This window comes from Bubalus bubalis, chromosome 1 (genome assembly GCF_019923935.1).
Source record: "Bubalus bubalis isolate 160015118507 breed Murrah chromosome 1, NDDB_SH_1, whole genome shotgun sequence".
In the NCBI taxonomy this organism is placed as follows: domain Eukaryota; kingdom Metazoa; phylum Chordata; class Mammalia; order Artiodactyla; family Bovidae; genus Bubalus; species Bubalus bubalis.
In genome coordinates this window covers 30,658,007-30,679,457 of record NC_059157.1, presented here as the reverse complement: position 1 = coordinate 30,679,457, position 21,451 = coordinate 30,658,007, and the positions used below count along the sequence as shown (strand labels likewise).

The 21,451-nt window shown below is 46.7% G+C and overlaps 1 protein-coding gene across 4 annotated transcripts in view; it reads right to left on the bottom strand.

The window, feature by feature from the left end:
• The window catches only part of IRF2 (interferon regulatory factor 2), an 84,808-nt gene that overhangs the window by 6,471 nt on the left and 56,886 nt on the right, over positions 1-21,451 (bottom strand). For all 4 annotated transcript variants that reach the window (XM_006075120.4, XM_006075122.4, XM_006075121.4 and 1 more), the window contains exons 6-7: positions 16,141-16,258; positions 4,660-4,824 (exon numbers count right to left, since the gene is read on the bottom strand). In XM_006075120.4, the coding sequence (XP_006075182.1) occupies positions 4,660-4,824; positions 16,141-16,258 (283 nt within the window). The remainder of the gene's footprint in view (positions 1-4,659; positions 4,825-16,140; positions 16,259-21,451) is intronic.

Here is a 21,451-nt window from a genome sequence, read left to right as displayed (position 1 = left end):
ACGGCCTCGAGTGCCTTCAGCTTAGGAGCAAAGGATGCTTGAAGCCCCAGCCTGAGGATATCAAACCCTTCTCTCTAGAAGAACAGCGGTACTTAGAACGACTCCTGGGTCACTGGCTCAAAGTGCTTTGTTGGGGGCCACGCATACCTATTTTTGTGTTTTCTTGGGTTTTACTTCACCACTGGTATTTTCACAGAACTAACAAGTTCACAGCAGCTGCTGCTTCCAGATCAATGTTGTCGCTGACACATCAATATGAGTTGTTTTATTTTTCCTTTTCATTAGTTTCAGTTTGGGTTTTTATTTGCTTTGAGTAAAATGGAATTAAAAAAAAATGGGGAGTTGCCTCTTAAGCACAGTCTGAGTAAGTTGTAGTGTTTACAGAGTAATAACAGGTACCTAAGCAGTTTGATTGATCTTTCTGGTCTCTGTTTTCCCAGAAGCACCCGGAGTGGGTTTGGGTGCTCCCTCCAGGACCTGCAGTTTTACAATGATGCTAGTCTTAGGCTCACTCTCCACGTAGCCCAGTTTCTTTCTTTCTTTCTTTCTTTTTTTTAGCTCTATTTTTTTTGGCTGTGTGGCCTGGCACGCAGGATCTTAGTTCCCTGACCAGGGATCTAACCCATGCCCCCTGCAGTGGAAGCACGGAGTCTTAACCACTGGACCGCCAGGGGAGTCCCCTTAGCCCAGTTTTTATTGTCAGACCATCTTAGGAACATGATTTGGAAGGAGACAACACGTCTTCTGTCACAGCCCTTTTGCACAATGACATCTTGGTACATTTTCTGGAAGACTTGTTCAACAAGTTTTATTAATAAGATTGACAAGGATTCTTTTCCCTCGATCACTTCCTCCATGACTTTCACTACAAGTCTCAATGAAAAGGTTCAAATCAGAGCCCTCTTTAAAAAAAATATATATATATATATATTTATTTATTTCTGTATTTGGCTGCATCAGGTCTTAGCTGTGGCGTGTGGGATCCTTTGTTATGGGATGCAGGCTTCTCTCCAGTTGCAGCACACAGGCTTAGCTGCTCCACAGCATGTGGAATCTTAGTTCCCCGACCAGGGATCAAACCTGCATCCCATGCATTAGAAGGCAGATTCTTAACCACTGGACCACCAGGGAAGTCCTTCAAACCAGAGTCTTCTTAAAACACTTTTATTTTTGCTGCACCCAACAAAACACAAGCCTGCTCCGGTTTCCTGAAGGACCCAAAGTCTTTTCTGCTAGTGGCTGGTCTCCCTTCTCTCAGTTATCACAAATCAATCCTTTGTCTTCTGCCTTCTTCTCCATCCTCTCATCCAGCCTTCCGCCCAGTACTACTGTGATTTCTCTTACTAAGCCACCAACAACATAATAAATAATCCCTGTTCACACACCGGAATCTTTAAAAATAAAAAGGACTCTTCTCTAGAGTTTCCCAAGGTTGGGGTTTGGGACATCCCTTCCCAGAATAAAGTTTTATGAATCCAACTAGAATTTCATGTTGTCTTCTAACAACATAATGCAAGCGTGTGTGCTCAGTAGTTAAGTCATGTTCGACTCTTTAGTGACTCCATGGACTGCAGTCCACCAGGTTCCTCTGTCCATGGGATTTCCCAGGCACGAATACTGAAATGCGTTGCCATTTCCTCCGCCAGGAGCTCTTCCCAATCCACGGGTTGAACCCATGTCTCCTGCACTACGGGCAGATTACTTACCACTGAGCCACCAGGGAAGCCCACAGGGCAAGTACATCTACTCAAAGAAACTGTCCCTCTTCTTGCTCAACATCATATTTAGACCACGGAGAAGACCGACTTGCAACAATGAATGTGGTTTTTGTAATACTACTGGGATTCTATTTCAATGATCAGTAGGGAGGAAAAAAAGAGCAAACAACTGCCTCCAAATACCAGTTTCCTAAATGAATGAAAGTGGTTAGAGGAGGCTGAAATTCACTTGAATAGTTCAAACAAAGGGACCCTGTCATGAAAAAGAGGCAAACAGCCTATTTTTTTGTGGAGACCATCAAGTTTAAAAAGGAATACAACCAAGAAGCTGTCTTTCCTAGCAGCAAGCTATGGAATTCCTGACTGAAAGATTTTAGCTACCCATGGTCAGTAACAGATAAGTTTCTGGTGTGTCCTGGGTTCTAGAAAAGTGGTAGTGATGACTTATCTTGGCTCTATCCAATAAGCCTCCCCGCAAAGGGTTCTGGAGAATTCAGACAATGAAAACAATGGAAAGAAATAAAGGCCAGGCTGAAACACCAGGCTCCGAGCAAACCCCCGCTGCCTGCCAGCCTGGCACTAAAATCCTTCTTTTCACATCTTGCAAATGTCCTGAAAAGGGTAATGACATTTTCATTTCTCTCTGCATGAATCAGCTGTTCTTGGGATTCTTCTGCGAAGGCAAAATGCTACTGCTGGCAGAACAGCAAGAAGAGGCCCTTCCAGAATCCCCAAGAACACTTCAGAAAACTCTTACTCAACAGATAAATAGAAAAGTTGATTCTAAAGCACTAACCCCTTTAAAAACAAAACAAACAAAAAAAAAACGATGTAATAATGCCTGCAATGCATGACACAGAGCAAAGTCACACATTTGCAGCCATGGTCAGAGAAACAAAAGCAAAGTGGCTGAGTGTTTCAGGTTTCAGTTATCTCCACTGTAAAATCAGGGCATAAACATTTGGCTCTGCCTCCTTTGGTTGGCCCTTGAGATCCTGGCATGTGGACTGCTCTGAATGGCAGAGCCCCACGAGTTCCTGCAGGGCAGCATCGCAGTGCAAGGGCTAAGAACAGCATCAGCCACGCGTGGGTCCCACTGTGCTACAGATTGTCCATCTCTGGACACACTGCTTCACCCCAGCAGCCTTAGATACTTAATTTTTAAAGACATAATAATGACAGTACCCAGGGCTATTCTCCTGACAATTAAATAAACCAGTCAACATCAAGCACTTACAGTTTCCAGGGCACAATGCACACGCAACAAACAGTATCGTCATAGTTCCTATTACAGGGAATGGTACACACAGGAGTTCAAAATATGTTTCATGAATAAATAACTGATGACAAGCTTAGCCTGTTTGGCAGATTATAGGCCTCTTGTAGCCAAGGTTGCTTCTCACTTTCCTTTTATGTTTGCAGCACAAAAGAAAGTCAGGACCTTGAGGACATTCTGCGAAGTGAAATAAGCCAGTCACAAATGAACCAATACTGTATAACTGCACTTATATGAGGTACATAGAGTAGCCAAATGCAGAGAGACAGAAAGTACAAGGGGGCCTGCCAAGGGGCTGGGGGGAGGGGGATGGGGAGTTACTGTATATCGGGCACGAAGTTTCAGTTTTGCAAAGTGAAAGAGCTCTAGTGAATGCCGCTGAAATAGCTGAAGTGGGGGGACCTCCCTGGCGGCCCTGCGGTTAAGACTTCTCGCTTCCACAGCAGAGGGCATGGGTTCATCCCTGCTCGAGGAAACAAGATCTCACATGGCACACAGCATGGCCCCCCCAAAAAAATAACAAAAAGGCTAAAGTGGTAAATGTTATACTACGGATATTTTACCACAATTGAAAAAAAATTAAGTTGACATGGAAGCAAGTTGGGGTTCAGGAAACAGAAGGTTAATTTAGGGGCTGCTAATGTACAAACAATGTGTCACATGAATCCACCTAATTCTGAAGCCGACTCTGTGCCAGTCACTGGGGTCGTGCCCAGACTGAAGGACACGCTACTTGGCAGCACATAAAGAGCACTGGGAAGAATTCCTGACCTGAGCGACTGGGGTTACCCATCAGAGGACATCCACTTTTTACCTGTAATATCTGCAAGGAATAACCCTGACTCAGACCTTACATTTCATAATTATAACTGAGTCCCAAAAAGTCAAGTGGAGATCGTCAGAAGGAGGGTAAGACGTAATGTTGGTGGAGGAAGGGAGCCACCACTTTATCCTCTAAGGATGGGAGAGCCCACTGAATCTGGTCCTAACGCTCTGACATCGGGGCCAATTTCTGCCAGTCTGGGGACGTTCCCTGGAGAGTTCAAAATGCTCAATGAGAAGCTGTGCTAAATTGAAAAAGAAGCGGAACCTATGTAGAGATGACAAGGAAACTTGGTGGAACGTGGGGTCTGCAGGTTCAATTCAAATTCTGACCCAAACACTTATGGGCCTGGAGCAATCCCTTCACTTCCGATGAAGGAACTGGAAGAGGGGATCCCTAAGGTCCTACCCAGGTGGGACAAACTCAGATTCCATGAAAAACACCCTTCCAAATTTCTGATAATGTGTGCAAATAAAACAGATGCAGATGAACTGTTATACTGGCCAAAACTTTCGTTCAGGTTTTTTTGCAACATCTTTCTATAACATCTGTAAAATCGAACATACTTCTCCCCCCAAAGAAATCTTCTTATTCATTAGTCATGCGTGAATATGTTACGGGTGATCAAGTGAAATGTGACCAAGACTTGGAACTAAGAACAAAAGTGTCTAAGAAGATGTTGCTTGAGAATATTAAAGACAGAATAATTCCAGCCAGAGTAATCCTTAGGAAGGAGGAGAGGTTCTCTGCTGTGTTGGTGAAATGGGTGACCTTAGACTAAAGGACCTCCCTGCCTTGTTCCTCGTTCAGTGGCAGAGATTCTGACCCACCCAGCCCCTTACCTGCGTAGGAAGACACAGGGGAGATCTGCAGGGGGTAGAGCTCACTCATGCTGACCGGCTGCTCATCGCTCTCGGTGGTCACCTCCACAACTTGGCAGATGTCCGGTGGGTTAGCGACAATCTCTTGATCCTCATAGGTGCCGTCCAGATGTGACTGTCCTACGACTTTAAAGAAAAGACGGCCATCATGTGCCACCATCACCAGCCTACACCATCCTGGCATGCACTCTCAAGAAAGAAAACCTCCCCCGAGAGAGCCCAGGAGCTGGAGTCCCAGTTATCAAATGTCATCTGCCATGAAATAAGAACAAGCCTTCACTTTGGGTTAATGTCTCTGGAGAAGCAGCTTGCCAATAACCTGGCTCCCCAGGGCTGAAATAGCCCTGCCAACGGTGCTCACGTGTGGCAGCATCCCAAACTCAACCCGCCCAGGGCCAAGGCTGCAGGAGCAGGGGCCGCATCCAGACCTAGCCCCAGGGCGCAAGAGGGAAGCAATGCTGCGAACCTGACCCGTTTCTCTTCTCTGCTCCTCCTCTAAAAGAAGCTGCTGTGCTAGTTTCTGGGTCCTGGGGTCCAGAGAGCTCATCAAACTTTAACAAAGAGGAAGGACCACCAAAATCCACCGTATTGTGTCATGTCTAGCTGTGGGATGCTCTGTTCATACTCTCCGCCCTCTTCCTCCTCTGCAGGCAAAGGATGTCATATCAGAACGATTGAAAAGACTGCCTTCCCAGTTCTAACACACCTTCGCAGCATCAGCTCCTCAAAACGCTTAACAAGATGAATTCGGACCACCTTGGCTCTGAATCCTGCCTCAATCTTTTTTTAAATCAAGCTTTTCAGTTTTCGATCACTGGAGATTCACATGCAGTTGTAAGAGATAATACAGAGATCCTGTACACCCTTTGCCATGTGTCCTCCAATGGTAACACCTTATTAAACCATCGTACAGTATCAGGGCATTGACATTGATAATCTATGCATCTTGTTCAGATTTCCTTGTTTCACGTGTACTCCTTTGTGTGTGTTTGTGTGTATACTTAGTTCTGGCAATTTCATTACACACGTGGTTTCACATAGCCACCACCACAGTTGAAACACCTAACAGTCAAATCACTACAAGCATCTTCTCTAACCGTTATCCACTGTCCTTCAGCCTCCTCCCCTTGCCTCTAACCCCTGACATCCGCTCATGTGTTTCCCATTTCTATAATTTTTTTCATTTCAAGCATGCCTCACGGATGAACTCACACGGTAACCTTTTGAGATGGGTTGTTTTCACTCAGCGTAATTCCCTGGAGATTCATCCAAGTTGTTGTGTTTATCAGTAGTTGGTTACTTCACACTGCTGAGTAATATTCCATGATGTGGATGTACCATGGTCCGTTTTTATTCACCCACTGAAGGACCTGTAGTATGTTCCATTCTTTGGCTATTATAAATAAGGCTGCTATGACCATTCACGCACAGTTTTTATCTGAACGTAAGTATCCATCTCTGGGACAAAGGCGCAAGAGTGCCATTGCTGGATCACGTGGTAATTAGATGTTTAGTTTTACAAAAAACTGCCAAAGTAGCGTACACAACGGCCATACCATCTTACGTTCCCACCAGCAATGTACGGAAGAGCTCACTGATGCACATTTTCGCCAGATTTTGCTGTCATCGCTACTTTTTTGACTTTACTCGTTCTGATACATGTTGGTGATGCCTCACTGTGGTTTTAATCTGAATGCCCCTAATGCCCTGTCCCACTTTCAAAGAAAGCAGACCATATATTTCTTTTGGCAACTGACTGGATGGGCTATCCCTGAAAACTGGCACCCATAAGCAAACAGGATCGACGTTTTCCCAAGGGCCTCTCTCAAAGCACTCCGTACCCATAATCAACGTAACGCTCGTGCATAAGTTACTTTAACATTTTATCACATGAGAATGTCAGGAAAAGCATTGCTATCCCGTTATAAATGAAGACACTCGGGCACAGAGAAGTACAGTGGCTCGTCTGAAGTCACTCGGCTCGGATTATGGGCAGTGCTCTGTGTCCCTGGCCACCTGGAAAAGGTTCAGGTTGGGCGGGAAGGCAGCCACATTCCAGTCTCCTGGAGAAGTTATTAGCATCATGGGCCAGTTCCTGCATTCACTGCTCCAAGTATTTTGATTTCTGTTTATACATGGGTTTCTGTTTGAACTGCCTGGGCAATGAGGGGTGATGAAATGACCAGCACAAAGTAGGGAGAACATAACCCAATTTCCATACAGGGGAGGTTTTAGAAGGGAGTGAGAATCCATGGATTTTCTAGCAAAGAAAAGAAAGGTGCTGAAGAAGCTGGGAAAGGAGATTTGCGGATGTGATAACAGACTCCTCAAAGTCATGGCAAAAGGAATGGAATGGAAACTGGATGCCACCAAGGTCTTCCTGGAGGGGGTCGCATAAAATTAAAGAAGAGGAGGGCAGGCTAAATATGGCAGGCAGACTCCCAAACTCTTATTTTATCCTTTGGATGATCCTACTCGGGCCTGAGAGCATCCATTATGCTGCTCACCAGACACAGACTGAGCACTGACACTCACCTCTCTCAAGTTTCTTCTGCCTCTTCTCCCAAGGAAAATAAGATGGCAGGAAAGCAAGATGGGGTCTTTCCTTTTCCTAACAGGGGGTGGATATGAAAACCGGTGTGTCTGTGCGTGCATGTGTGTGTGTGTGAGATCTTACACGCTAAGATCTTTTATAAATTTGATTTAAATCAAGGCCGCTTTAACTTCCAATCCTCCAAAAGTCCTTTCTCCCTTGCACTATCACTCTAGGGAATATAAACAATGGTGGCCATTCAAGCATCTTCCTAACTGCATCCCTTTGTTCTGACCAGGAATTCTCTCCCTCAAGGTATTCCCCCAGAAGGCCCAACTCAGTCATTCAACTGACAAGAGACTTCTGGAGCATCATCTTTGTACAAGGCCTGGCTCTCAGGCCCTAGGAAGAGACGAGGAAGCACAGTCTAGGCCAGGATCTGGTTTGTGAGAAGTCCAGCAGGGCTGGAGGCCAGCACGCAATGATCCAGAGAATAAGCCGAGGACAGTCGTGAAAAGGAACAGAAAGCAGAGGGCCCATGATGAAAGTTCAGGAAGTGGAATATTTTTTTCCAGTTCCAGGAAATCAAAGACTTCAGCGAGCTGGAGGGGAGAAGGGGAGGGTGAATGGCAGGCAGGAGTTAGATGCTTCTGCTTTCGGGGGGCCTTTTCCTGCCCCCCCCAACCCAGAACAGAGCTGCCCTCTTCTTCCTGTGGGCCCCTCGCTCGTTGTCCCCGAAGCTCGGCCAAAACGACAACGTGACATGATCTTGGGACGTGTCCTGACTTTCGGCCTCACGTGGCCCATTAATTCTCTGTCTCTTTATTAAACTCTGTGTTCGTGCATGTCATCTCCCAACCACGCTGTGGCTCCCGAGAGAGCCGAGAACCTGCACGAGGACTCTGTGTCTCGAGTCACAGCACACGTTCGCGGCTTGGACCGCAGAGCAGCTTGATGACTCTGCTGAGTAAAGAGATGAATAAACAGAGCAAGGCTCCCAGGCAGGAGCCAGAGGCCTGCGGGAGCTCAGGACCATTTGTGAGTACCGGATGGAACAATAGATGTCTTCTACAGAATTTCAGGACTCCTGGCAAGTGGGATTTTAAAAATCTAGGTGAAGTGATAAAGACAGAGCAGCCATAGCCACCAGGGGCTTGCAGGAGGGACATAAAAACATTTGGGGGTGAGGAAAGTGACCTATGTCTTAAATATAGCGGTGGTCACACCACAGAGGACATCCATCAAAATTCACAGAGCTGCACACATTCAAAGAGGGCTGCTTTTACTGTATTTCACTTAATATACATGCTTTCAGACCAAAAGTAGATAAGCACCTCTAATTCAATTTTTAAGTGTATCCTGAATACCAGTGACAAAGAGAGAAAATTAAGTTTTTGCTTTCTGGGCTACATATGGTACCCAGTTAATGAGTCCACAATGTTTAAGGCCAAGCATCACCCTGAGAGTGTGTAGCTTTGTGCCTGGGACAGGGACGAGCGCCGCTCTCCATCTGAACACAACCAAGGACACTTTAGAAACTTTCCAACTCGTAAGTCGCAAGTCCAAGAGAGAAGCACAGAGGTCCCACACATCTGAGATGCTCTCTGGATGGGCTTTACACACCAGCCTTGATCAATCTCTTTCTCTTTACCCATCTATAGAGACAGATGCGAACTGATTTCCCTGAATCACCAAACTTAACCCCCAGGGGACCACACAAACAGAGCCACTGATTCCTAAGGAATGAAAAGTCACAAGAAGAGCAAAGTTAGCTATCTGCTCAAGCAGCGGTACCCAACCTTTTTGGCACCAGGGACCGGTTTGGTGGAAGATGATTTTTCCAAGAACCTGGGGTTGGGGGTTGGTTTGGGGATGATTCAAGTGCATTACATTTTTTGTACACTTTATCTCTATTATTACTGCATCAGCTGCACCTCAGATCATCAGGCATTAGATCCCAGAGGTCGGGGACCCTTGTGCTACAGCATGAAAGGATAGGGATGGGAGCCCTCTAGGTGCCGGATGATCCTGATAACCAATAAGAACAAAACCTAACATCTTCTGGGCCCTGAAGTTTGTCTTCCCCTCCATGAATGATCACCTGTGAGACGTTACAACTCCATGGGGAAGATATGATTATCACCCTGTCTTACACAGGTGGAAAAACATCGTGGAGAATCAAATAGCTAACAGAGAGTTCAATGGTCAGACAGATGGTTAAGTGGCAGTCTCAGGGTGGAAATTCAGCTTTCCCTCTCCAGTACTCAGCAGCACCGTCTCCTGAAAGAAAGAGTTAAGGAAGTTCAAACTGAGCTACCCAGGGCTTTCTGAGCCCCTCTTAGGAGAAAAACTTTCAAATCTCACCTTAATAAAACTCTGGGCTCATAACCAATAGTGAAATTGCTTTTCAACAGTTCTATATTGGGTGCCAAGGAAATTCTCGAATGGCTAGAGGAGCAAGGAATCCAGTAAGCTCCTCTAGCTTATGAAGGTCAGCACATCAGGAAAAGAGACACCCGCAGGAATGTAATTTTATCGGGACTTCATTGCTGAGACTTACAACAATATTATTCATGGCTCGTTACTGATGAGCCAGTTTGATTCCTTAAAAGGTCATTCTCACATTATTAATAACTGTTGACTTAATGCAGGGCTCCACCAAGAAAGTTGTTGCCCCCATGCCTCAGAGAAAGATCTTAAAAGTAGCCTGCTAGGAATGGAAAAGTTCTTTGAAGGTGGATTGGTCCTACCACTTGGCAGATGAAAAAAAGCTGAAAACCAGGGAAGTCGGGTAAATTGTCAAGGTCACTCAGGCGGCTGCAGGGTCCAGCTGAAGGCATAGAAAAGCAGGCCATTTGCAAGCTACCATGGAGAGAAATTTCTCTCTGACTTCATCTGAAGTTTGAGAACTTAAACTGTGAAGACCAGCCCTGATGATGTAACATAAGAAAAAACTTCTCTTAATCAAATCTATTTTAATATGATTTTGATAATATCACAAGCATAGTATCATTTTACCGTCTTCTAACCACACTTTGGGCTTCCCTGGTGGCTCAGCTAGTAAAGAAATCCGCCTGCAATGTGGGAGACCTGGGTTCGATCACTGTGTTGGGAAGATCCCCTGGAGGAGGGAAAGGCTACCCATTCCAGTATTCTGGCCTGGAGAATTCCATGGACTGGATAGTCCACAGGGTCGCAAAGAGTCGGACATGACTGAGCGACTTTCACTTTCACTTTTCAATCACACAGTGATTTCTGGAGATACCCTCTAGATGCTTGCAACAACCCTGCGTGGTGGGCGGAATCAGTTTTATCATTTCTGCTTTAGACACGAGGAAATGTGCATCTCAGAGAAGTTAGGGAGTTTGCCTAGGGTCACGTGACAGACAGAAACCTGCAGAACTAGGTCTGGAGCCCCATCCTGTTAACTTTTAATCTGGTACTCTTCCGTTTTCCTTTTAGATAAAAGAGTCTGGCCACGATTTGGTTTAGGCATTCAAGGGTGGTAGAGACAGTGTCTACAAGGTTAGTGCTTTCAGAGAAGGGAGCTCTGTCCCCACATGGAGCACACTGCTCCCCGACAGTGACAGGTATACAGGGGTGCAGGGTAGAGCCAGAGTGTGACGGGTGTGTATACACTCTTCACTCCCACCAGAAAACAGCATCCTGTGCTGCTCTGCTACAAAAGGGAGCAAACAGTGTCTTCTAGTAAAAACTCGGTTGAGTTAATCAACTTGTCTCAAGGGTCAACTCTCTGGGAGCAGAAACCCGGGTAAGACCTCATGGATTGGCGGCATACCCTCCCTGATGAAGCCACCAAATGCCCCATCCTCACTCTGCTATGCAGACAGAGCCTTAGCATCCACCCACAGAAACAGAACCCATGCCCTAAACATTTTTCTCCCTGGATGCACACATAGAAATCAAACCGTTCAGAGTCATTCAAGTTCAAACACAGGTATAAAAGAGGTGGACAGGGACTAGGTCACCAGGAGCCTGTGGACGTGAGGGCCTTGGTCCTGGGCCAGGGCAGTGGCAACAGGGTGAGACTGGCACTTTGTGACAAACAACTCTGTGGAGAAGGGGCAGCGTGGATGCAGAGCTCGGGCCAGCGCGAAGGTGACTGGGAGTCGCATCAGAAATAGAAGAGGACGGATTTGAGAAACACAACCAGGGAAGACGGGATTAGACAGTTAATTATAAATGAGGCAGAGGTGGCAAGAGAGAGGGAGGAGGAGAAAAACATCTATAGCCTCATGAAAAGTTGACAACTTGCTTGGGTAAATAAAAACTCCTTAAAGGTTGAAAATATAAATAAATAGAACCTCCACCTCCACTTCCCCGGGCTGCAGGGGCACGCGGGACGGAGACCACGTCCTGTGCCGAGTCACCTCTGTTACCCTGGGTTTTCCAAGGTCCAGTTCACCGAACAAAAACAAGATGTATTATCGGTTGTGTCTTGGTACGCTGTGAGATCTCGATTTACACCTCATACACGGACCACCTGATGGCCAAGAGCTTTCTCAGGGTCCTGACAAAACTGGATATCGGGTCTCTGACCCTGTCCCCAAGAGCCTCCAGGACAAGGCCCAGCCCACTGAGAACCAGCATGGACAGCCTTTATTCGCCCCTTCTCAAGAGGGGTGCCTTCCATCGAAAGAGCCACCCCAAAGCTACTTTTTTATCTTGTAGATGGAATTTCTCATATCTGAAGCATCAGGGAAAATGGGAAACTGAACGGGCCACAAAGGAGCTGAAAAAATGAAGACAACCTTACAGCCTGAGCATCATCTTTGTGTGCGTTCTAAGTCACTGCAGTCTTGTCTGACTCTTTGCAACCCTATGGACCATAGCCCGCCAGGCTCCTCTGTCCATGGGATTCTCCAGGCAAGAGTACTGGAGTGAGTTGCCGTGCCCTCCTCCAGGGGATCTTCTCAATCCAGGCATCGAACCCGCATCTCTTACGTCTCCTGCACTGGCAGGCCATCCTCAAACAATTATGAAATCTGGTGCCAGAGGCTGCCGATCTTAAGTTATAACTGTGAGGCCCTAAGTTTGGTCTCTTAGTTCTCAATCTCCTCTGCACCTTTTTTGTTGTTTTCTGCTCCTGTAGATACTCAAAGTTTCTAAGCGTGGCTGAAAAAAAAAAAAAAAAAAGCTACTCTAGGTTTACTTTAGATGAAGTCAGTAAAATTTGGAAGCAATTACCAAAAAAAAAAAAAAAAAAAGGTACATCCTAAGACCGTGTGATTTGGGCCACCAAAATCAAGGCAAAACCCAAATCGCATTATTTCCTAACTGTCTATGTCTAGTTACCCAAGGCCTGCTTGATTTACTTTAGGGTCATGAACAGCCTTCCTTATTTCACAGCAGTCTTTGCTTTCTTGCAGGGTGGGGTTACCTTTATCAAGGAACACAATGGGGGTGATGAAGCCCCACCTAAGCTAGGGAGACAGAATTTCCGCACCTGCAGACTTTACACACTGGCCTGGAGGTGATTTCAATACAGCTCAGCAGAGGCCCTGCTGACCCGGGCAGTAGGCCAGCAGGGTATTATCAGAACAATCCAGCATGTTTCTGGCTTCTTCCACTTCCTAAAAACAGAAGTTGCCACACACACGAAATAATTCAATGTGAAAGAAAAGTAAAAATAACAATAAGGAGTGTTTTTTTTTCCTCCCTCCTCTTAAAGGGGTAGCAGGTAAAGGTGTTGGAGGGTGCTGACCTGTGCATTTAAATGCTCAGGAGGAGGAAACGGGAAAAGACCTGGTTTAAGTACTGAGACACTGCACCCCCTCTTGGAGTGCACAGCCAGCTAAATCTGGAAGTACATTCAGCTGATATGGACAAGAAGGTGAGCCCAGGACACTGCCCGCTGACTGTGAGTGTGTGTGCACTCATGCACGTGTGTATGTGTGTGTGTGTTTTCCTGCTGCCCTAAGAATAAAAGTGAAACACAGCTGAGATCCAGCAAGAGTTCATTTGTCAGGGTAACAGTACATTTCGCTGTTTACGCCCTTACTGGATTTGCTTACCACACAGAGCGCCCATCTCCAGAATAAAAATATACTGGCTGGCTGGCCTCCACGGGATTAAGATACTGATTTTCAATCTATTTCCCCAGGGACAGAGCCGACCAACAACGAGGAAAAGGCTCTCGTATTAAGGACTCATTTCAGCTCCCATTTTTAATCTCATAAACATGGGCTTATAAGAGGGGAATGAAAACATCTTGAAGTTTTCATCTTCGTGCCTGGATACAAAACTGGAAGGAACTCTGGGTTTAGAGACCAATAAATAGAAAGCAAGAAATGGTGTCATTTTTAAATAAAACATTTTTTTAGAAAGTAAAGAGAGCCCAGAAAAGAATCTCTCCAATGCCACAGGAGCCTTGGAATCAGAAACAGCTATGTTTTTCATCTTGGTCCACACATCACAGAGGCTGGAATGGCTAATTAACCATCACTTGGGAGAGTGGAGACAAGGCTCTGAGAAGGGTTTAAAATCTGAACTAGTGGTTCTGTTAGCAATAATCACAAAGTACCCACTTCTTTCAAATACTTGCATGGATCCACTACATCTATCATTACACAGCTTTGCAAGGGCCACTGACTAGTTAGAAAGAGATATTCAAACTCATTTTACTGCCATCCATTATGATTTTATTCTTTGGAAGAGAATCATTTAATCTGGTTGGTGATTCTCTAACCAGACCTGACCTTCATCTTTGCCCCAGAAGGAACGACTCATTAAATCATACCAACGCCATGCAGCGCCCACTACACCTAAGGGCGAAGAACAACCAACCTGACAGAGAATTTATGTACTGAAGACGCAACCAGAATGTTAAAAAAAAGGTTGGGAGTAAAGAAAACTGGTCCAAATCTGGCTTCTGTCTGGCATTTTATTTGAGGCTGAATTTCCCTCCTTAAGGGAGGGGAGCTCAAAAGTCAAACAGCTCCCTCAAAATAAGCTGAATCTTAAGAAAGCGCGCCTGGAGGGTTGGCAAATATCTTGGCTTTTTAAAAAGAGCTCAGAGGACCGAAGCTTTCCGAGGACAGTCTGCTGACATAGGGACGAGCAAAACCCAGGTGCTGGAGAAGCAGCTCCCAGCCCTGGGGGAGGAAGCCGGACTTCCGGTCAGACAAGCGGCCTTGCTCCAGAGGGGAAGTGAGAAGGCTGCTCGCTCGACAGTTCGCTCAGCTCAAAATGACTGTGGGGCCATCTGTCTCTGTGCAGAAGGGCCGCATCCCAACGAGGAAGGCAAGGCCGTCCAGTCGCGAGATACAGCATATGCGTCATTCTTCCTTCACCCTTCACGCTGCTGGAGACTCCAAGTGCAAGGGAGACCCTGCACGTGTGATTCTACCTCCAAACTACACGTGCAGGGTCTCCAACCTCCAAAACCCCATGTGCAGCGGCTGCAACTTCCGGTCCAAACTCCACACTGTGCTTAGTAGCTCAGTCATGTCCGACTCTCTGCAACCCCATGGACTGTAGCCCACCAGGCTCCTCTGGCCATGGGATTTCCCAGGCAAGAATACTGGAGTGGGTTGCCATTTCCTTCTCCAGGGGAATCTTCCCAACCCAGGGATTGAAACCGTGTCTCCTGTGTCTCCTGCATTACAAGCAGATTCTTTATCTGCTGAGCCATCGGGGAAGCCACTGAGAACCCACAAATGAAGGTCCTCAGATGTGAGGCTGACTCTTGGAGCTCTGCTTCATCTTTCCCATTCTTACCAGTGTTAGAAGCCCTACTTGGTTACAAAATGGAGCAAAATGAAATGAAACCAAAGGTATTGAGGGCAAAGAAACGGAGGTTCTGGATTCCTGGGCTGGAGTCAGAATACAAGTTCAAGGCTTGGTCTCCACTCTTACAAAGGGTCCCCACCATCCACTCACGGCAGCACCCCGGTGGGGTTTTACTGAGATATAATCCACGCTTGTCACCCTCCTGCCTAAAAGCCTCCTGGGGTGGGGCTTACATGATGCATGTATATGCAACATCTGTGAGCCTTAGTGTCTGCTATATTTCAATTTTTAAAAACTTAAACACATAACACACACACACCCTCCAGCACTCTGAGGAAAAAAACCCAACCTCCTTCCCAGGGTCTGCAAAGGCCCCCATAAGCCCACCCCACTTCCTTTCTGAAGCGCCTCATGAGCCCTCCCCAGGTGCACTGGCCTTCCCTCTGGTCCTCCAAGTGTGTTCCTGCATCGGGGTCCATGGGGCCAAGTCTGCTGCCAGCCTCCTGCTGCAGTTCCTCCCCCAGCAGCATCATCTCATCTCTCCAGTCTGTCCCTCTGGCGCATTTAACATAGACGGTAAAGCTGTTGTTATCTGCAGTTCCATGAAACTAGGAATTGGTCCTGCCTTGCTCCCAATCTATTTCCCCGTGCACAGCGCTGCTTCTGCGGCACAGAAGGTACTCAGACCTCTCCGCGGGATCACAGCATGCCCTCCGGACACGCACTTCTGTTTCCGCCTCTGAGAGATGAGCACCACCTCTGTGGCAGGTCCATCATCCAGGAGATGTTGTGAGGACTGGTGGGGACAGTCTCCCCCACTCCTTGTTCCCAAGTTAAATAAATAACACATTTGTCCACATAACCAAAAATGCAAAGACTGAGAACTGCCGGTCATTAGCCGCCGGTGAGGGGCGGTGGGGGGTGGAATCTCTTTTCATCTACCTATTTTCTTGAGGTCCATCCACCTCAGTTCCTTTATCTGATCCTCAAAGGATTGTATTTTTCAGCCCTGACATCCGAGGGCCTGAACTTGCATTCTGAGACAGTTCCAAGCCCTCCTCCCACAGCCTATGTTATTTTAAGTCACGTTTTACAAATTCTCGACCCCGGAGGGGCTACTTGTGTGTATAAAGAAATGAGATGTCAAAACAGTTTACCTATGATGTTCACCGTACTATCCACTTCAGTTTTTATAGTTGAAGTCAGGACCGCATACTCAGGAGAAAGATCACTTACTCCGTTACTAAGCCCCAAAGGTGACTCAATTGGTTCTTGCTAGGAAGAAGAAAAGAAAAAAGAATTGAGAACACTTCCTTTTCCCTTCCTTTGCTTAGCTTAAATTCTACCCTGTCTGCTTTCTTTTAATGCCAAGGTCAGGTTCGTCTCCCAAGTGCGTGTTTCAAGTGCATGTTTTCAATCAGCTAGAGCTTAAAAAGCACATTTCTGCCTAGAATGTCTCCTCTAGTGTTCCCTTTTTTTCCCCTTCTTCCTTGGAGGAGGTAACACCATTGCACCTGGCTTACCTTCCTGAAATGCTTACCTCTGCAACCCGATGACCCCTGGGTAAGGAAGCTGCATTACTATCTAAGAAAAGCTCCGTGCTGGGGAGACCCCAACTCTTCCTTCTCTGAAGGAGGGCGTGCATGCGTCAGCTCCTGACCGTCTCTCTAAGGGAGGAATCCTTTTATACTTTTGGAGGAAAAGCTCTGCCTCAACTATGAGCCCGAGGACAGGAACTCAGAGCACATGGTGGATGAATTTTTCTCATATAGGGTTTGCCCTGGACCCTGGCCACTTGAGCATCCTGCCCCAGGGGTGGGGTGGGGCGGCCGGTGACACGGGCCAGACTCCCAGCTGAAGACCCCTCGACTCCGTGGAGGCCAGTGGAGCAGCCCACATCCATGGTGCCTGTTAAAGCCTTCTGCGAGTCTACATATTGATACTAATGAATCTAGGAGAACCAATTCCTCTGCCTAAGTTTGGCTCTCAATTCTGCTTTACTCAAGTGCACCAGAGCCCTCCAACCTCTGAAAGCACCAACAGCTCTGGGACAGCCAGTGCTGGGGTACAGACTGACTTTCAGTGGTTTGATGAGAGCGCTTCTCTTCAAGAGAAGAGAAGCTATTGCTATCTACGACAGCAACAGAATCAGACCAAAAAACCACATACAACTCCTGGGGAAACCACACTGGAGAGGGGAGTATAAGGATGGAAAGAACAGAAGACGGGAGCAGAAGATCACGTGAGATGGATATGACTCTGCTTTGAAAAATTTCAAGTGGCTGCTCCAAGGCATGCAGAGTACTCTTATCAATGCATGTGCTGCTTGGACTCAATCACGAATGCTCTGTAAACCTTAGGGAAGCCACAGTCCCACCCAGCAAATTCCCACCACGATATCCGTGACTTTGAAGACATTACCTCACTGTATAGCTCAGTTCTTGGGGGGAAAAAAAAAAAATCACAAACGGCAGGGTTGACCAGATGTATGAAACGCTCACCCACCCACCCACCCTACCCCTGCCCAGGAAGGACTAGGGACTGCCCTGTTGGGTAGAATGTTTATCCTCTTTCCGTGTAGCATCTGTTTTACAAATTCCAAAGAGTTGATCCTTTCTGGGAAGAAACTCGCTTGCTTGTGACTTGAAGCGTCACGTTCCCTTGAGAGCTAAACTCTTCACTGTGCACCTGCCTTCCCACCACAGCCCCCTCACTGTGGCTCGGAAAAGCCTGCAGTCTGGCTGCCACTCCACGCGTGGAAGCGAACTCTCAGCTCCCAGAGAAGATGACGATGAGACAGTCTGGCTTTGGAGTCACATGAGCCTGGAGTTCAAGTCTTTCACTAGTTACAGGGCTTTAGCCTCTTCAGCGGTCTCTTAGGATGCTGTGGACAGCTGTAAACTGAGGACAATAATAGAACCCACAACATTCCCACAGGGATGATGGAAAGATTAAATACGATGAATATGCACCTGTCATCTATAATTAAATAAACACTCGCTATTATCCAAGGTCACAGATAAAACTCCACTCTCCCAAATCCAAGCATCTTTCTGCAAGTCTCTTTCCCTCAGCCCCACACTCTGACATCCAACAGGAAGACCTGTAACTCTTCCTTCTTGACAACAAAATCTACCGGATTCACCACCTTGCTAAGGGCCCCCTCCTCTCTGGCTTTCTCAATGGCCCCCTTTCTACCCCCTCAACACCTCCAACAAGCTCCATGTGTCATCTTATTCCTCTTCCATCTCTTTGATTTCCCAAAAGGAACTAAGAACATTTTAGGGAATTATGGAAAGAACTGCTCATTTTCATGGGTCTCTTTTGTTGTCATTTTCCACTTTAGGTTTCTTATAAAAGTAACGAGGCAGTCAGACTTGCATATATTTAAAAACCTAAATTATTCTGATTTCTCAATGTGGAGACGTCAAAGTGTTTCACATGATCTACAGTTTAATTAGTGGCAAGTGCGACTTTTATCACATTACACTTGAGAAAACTATGACTCAGAGACGAAATTAGTTTTCTAAGATCACACTCCTTTTAATCTGAGGTGATACAGGAGCTGAACCCAGTCTTTGGTCAGGGAACATGGTCCAATTCCAGTAGTTTCTGTCTTAATAAACCCTTGGATCCTGTACTAATTCCAATGGAGACTGAGAAAGAACTACTGCCAACATTGTTCTATTCCCCAGATCCCTGCCTTGAATCCTGCACAACTTCTGTAACAGAAGAGAATAGGAAATGGCAACTCACTCCAGTATTCTTGCCTGGGAAATCCTATGGACACAAGAGCCTGGTGAGCTACAATCATTGGGGTCCCGAAGAGTCAGGCACGACTGGGCGACTACACCACCGCCACCACCAATGGAGACTGAGACTATGAACACTACCTCCTCCCGTCCCCACATCCAAAATAACCAGCCGATCGATTTCCAAGTCCTCCATGCAAACCTTCTCTTTGGTTCTGGAAGGACAAGACAGCAGATTGTCTAGTGAAAAGCATCCTGCACCTCTCTGAAAGGTTTCCATCCAGGGAGCAGAAAAACAGGGATCATCACTACATTCAGCTGAAATTTTTGAAATTATTAGAATAGGAAGATCTAAAACTAAACTATTTTTTTTTCAGGCAAGAGTCCAAATTACAAAAATAGGTGAACGTTTCTCTATAGAACAAATATACAGAGATCCCTCAGGTCACGAACGGCCTTTGCCCACAGCATCTCCTGGTCCTCTGTGATGCTCATTCTTGTCCTGTACCACACCTGGCTGTACCATAACCTGGCCTGCTGAGTCCTAAGCCAACCTGGCTCCTCTTTCTGTCCTAACATCTCTCCATGAGGCCTGAAAACTCAGGGCTGCCTCTTGGATCCACACCTGTCTTCATCCTCAGCATCCTCTTGCAGAGAAATGTCTCCTCTCCATTCCAACCACTATTTTCAGCGAAACTGTCTACTGCAGTCTCTCCTCCCTGACTGTTTCCCATCACTGTGAGAAAGACCTCCCTTAAATATCAAGTCCACCATGCTCCAAGTCCTTCCCAAGGAGGTCAGCTGTGCCTTATGCCACAAAAACATCCACGGAGGTTAGTTGGCCAACCAGTTTTGCAGACTGTGCTCTGAGCAGTCCCTTCAAGAGCCTCCAAGAGGAGAGGGAGGCACCAGGGTTGGCTGGGCGAGCCTTTCACTTGTTCCCTGCTTCCAGAGAAGTTCTGATTCCATCTGTTGTAAGTTTAGGTGGGTTGCTGGCATGGGTTTTCAGTTCATTAAGGTTTAAAAATTGAAGGTCCCTTGCCACCCATGAAAAGCTTACTCCAGGATGAGCCCTGACAGGTAGTCATTCAGTCTATCTGTGGACAGCAACAGGGAGCATATTGTTTGGTAAGCCAGCTTAAGTCACTGTTGGATCTGAGCACTCTATCAGAAAAATCTGCTGACTTCCTTGGCAGTCCAGTGGTTAAGACTTCGCAGTTCCAATGCAGGGAGAGCGGGTTCAATCCCTGGTAAGAGAACTAAGATCCAGCATGCTGTGCAAGGTGGCCAAAAAATAAAATAAAATTCTGCTGAGCTAATACCTGTTTTTCTCTAATTCCCATCTAGAGGTCTGTACTCAAAACTAACAGAGACCAGGCCTGCTCTTTACCAAGTGACTGTGCAGGCTGTCCTTGATTATATTTTCTCTAAGAGCACCAATTCTTTGATTTGGAAGCAGTCTACAGTTTTCAAGTATTCATTTCGAATCCATCCTACCTACATGCCTTCTTTCCCCATGAGGTCTCACTCAGGCTCCTGCTCTAATGAAGCTGGTTTCCTGACTTCTCATTTCCAACTCTTTTCAACCCCGTGGACTATAGCCCACCAGGTCCTCTGTCCTGGAATTCTCTAGGCAAGAACACTGGAGTGGGTTGCCATTCCCTTCTCCAGGGGATCTTCCCCACCCAGGTATCAAACCCAGGTCTTCTGCACTGCAGGCAGATTCTTTACCATCTGAGCCACCAGGGAAGCCCTACCCAATGAAGACCAAACAGCAACTCTGACCTCCAGACCTTCACGTGCGATGCTGTTGGTGGTGGTGGATATCCACCAATGTACTGGCGTGTCCCCCAAGGCCTGGCTCGGAGCCCACAGCTTCCAAGAGGCCAAGAGGCACTGAGGAAGGTGATGGGGCACAGGTTCTGGAGTTGGACTCGCCTGGAATCAAATCCCAACTCCATAAAGCAGTGCAACTCTGGGAAAATCACCCAACATCCCTGTGCCTCCACTGCTGCTGATGCAAAAGGGAGACAACCTGCCCATCGTGAGAAGGACGAAACAGGTAATAATTGAAGCTGAGAGCATGGTAGGAGCTCCAGAATGTCAGCTACACCCCTCTGTTTTATCCACTTCTATCCTTACTCATTGTGGCCTTGGGACATTTTCTGAAACACAGATGTGCTCTGATGAAGTGCCATCTAGTACTGCTCTCTACTGTGCTTCTTATGCGAATATCTCCTTAGACAGCCAGTTACCTCCACGCAGGCAGGGCTTAGTTCAAGTAAAATGGCTCACTGAGTGCACAGCATATACTCCAACATCCGAGGATATGGAGGCAGCATTTCTGCACATATTACGTGGTCAATGGGCCTTGGGTCTCCCAGTTTCTGGGAAGCTATTTCCGAGGAAACAAAGAGCATGGAGATAACAGACTACCTGAATGGCCCAAGAAATATTCTAAGAGGGCCAGTATGCTCTGCATGTTCCTTCCTAGTTAAAACTTCAACTCAATCAACCATAATGCAATGAAAAAAATAATTTAAAGAAGAAGGCAATGGCACCCCACTCCAGTACTCTTGCCTGGAAAATCCCATGGATGGAGGAGCCTGGCAGGCTCCAGTCCATGGGGTCGCTAAGAGTCGGGCACAACTGAGCGACTTCACTTTCACTTCTCACTTTCATGCATTGGAGAAGGAAATGGCAACTACTCCAGTAT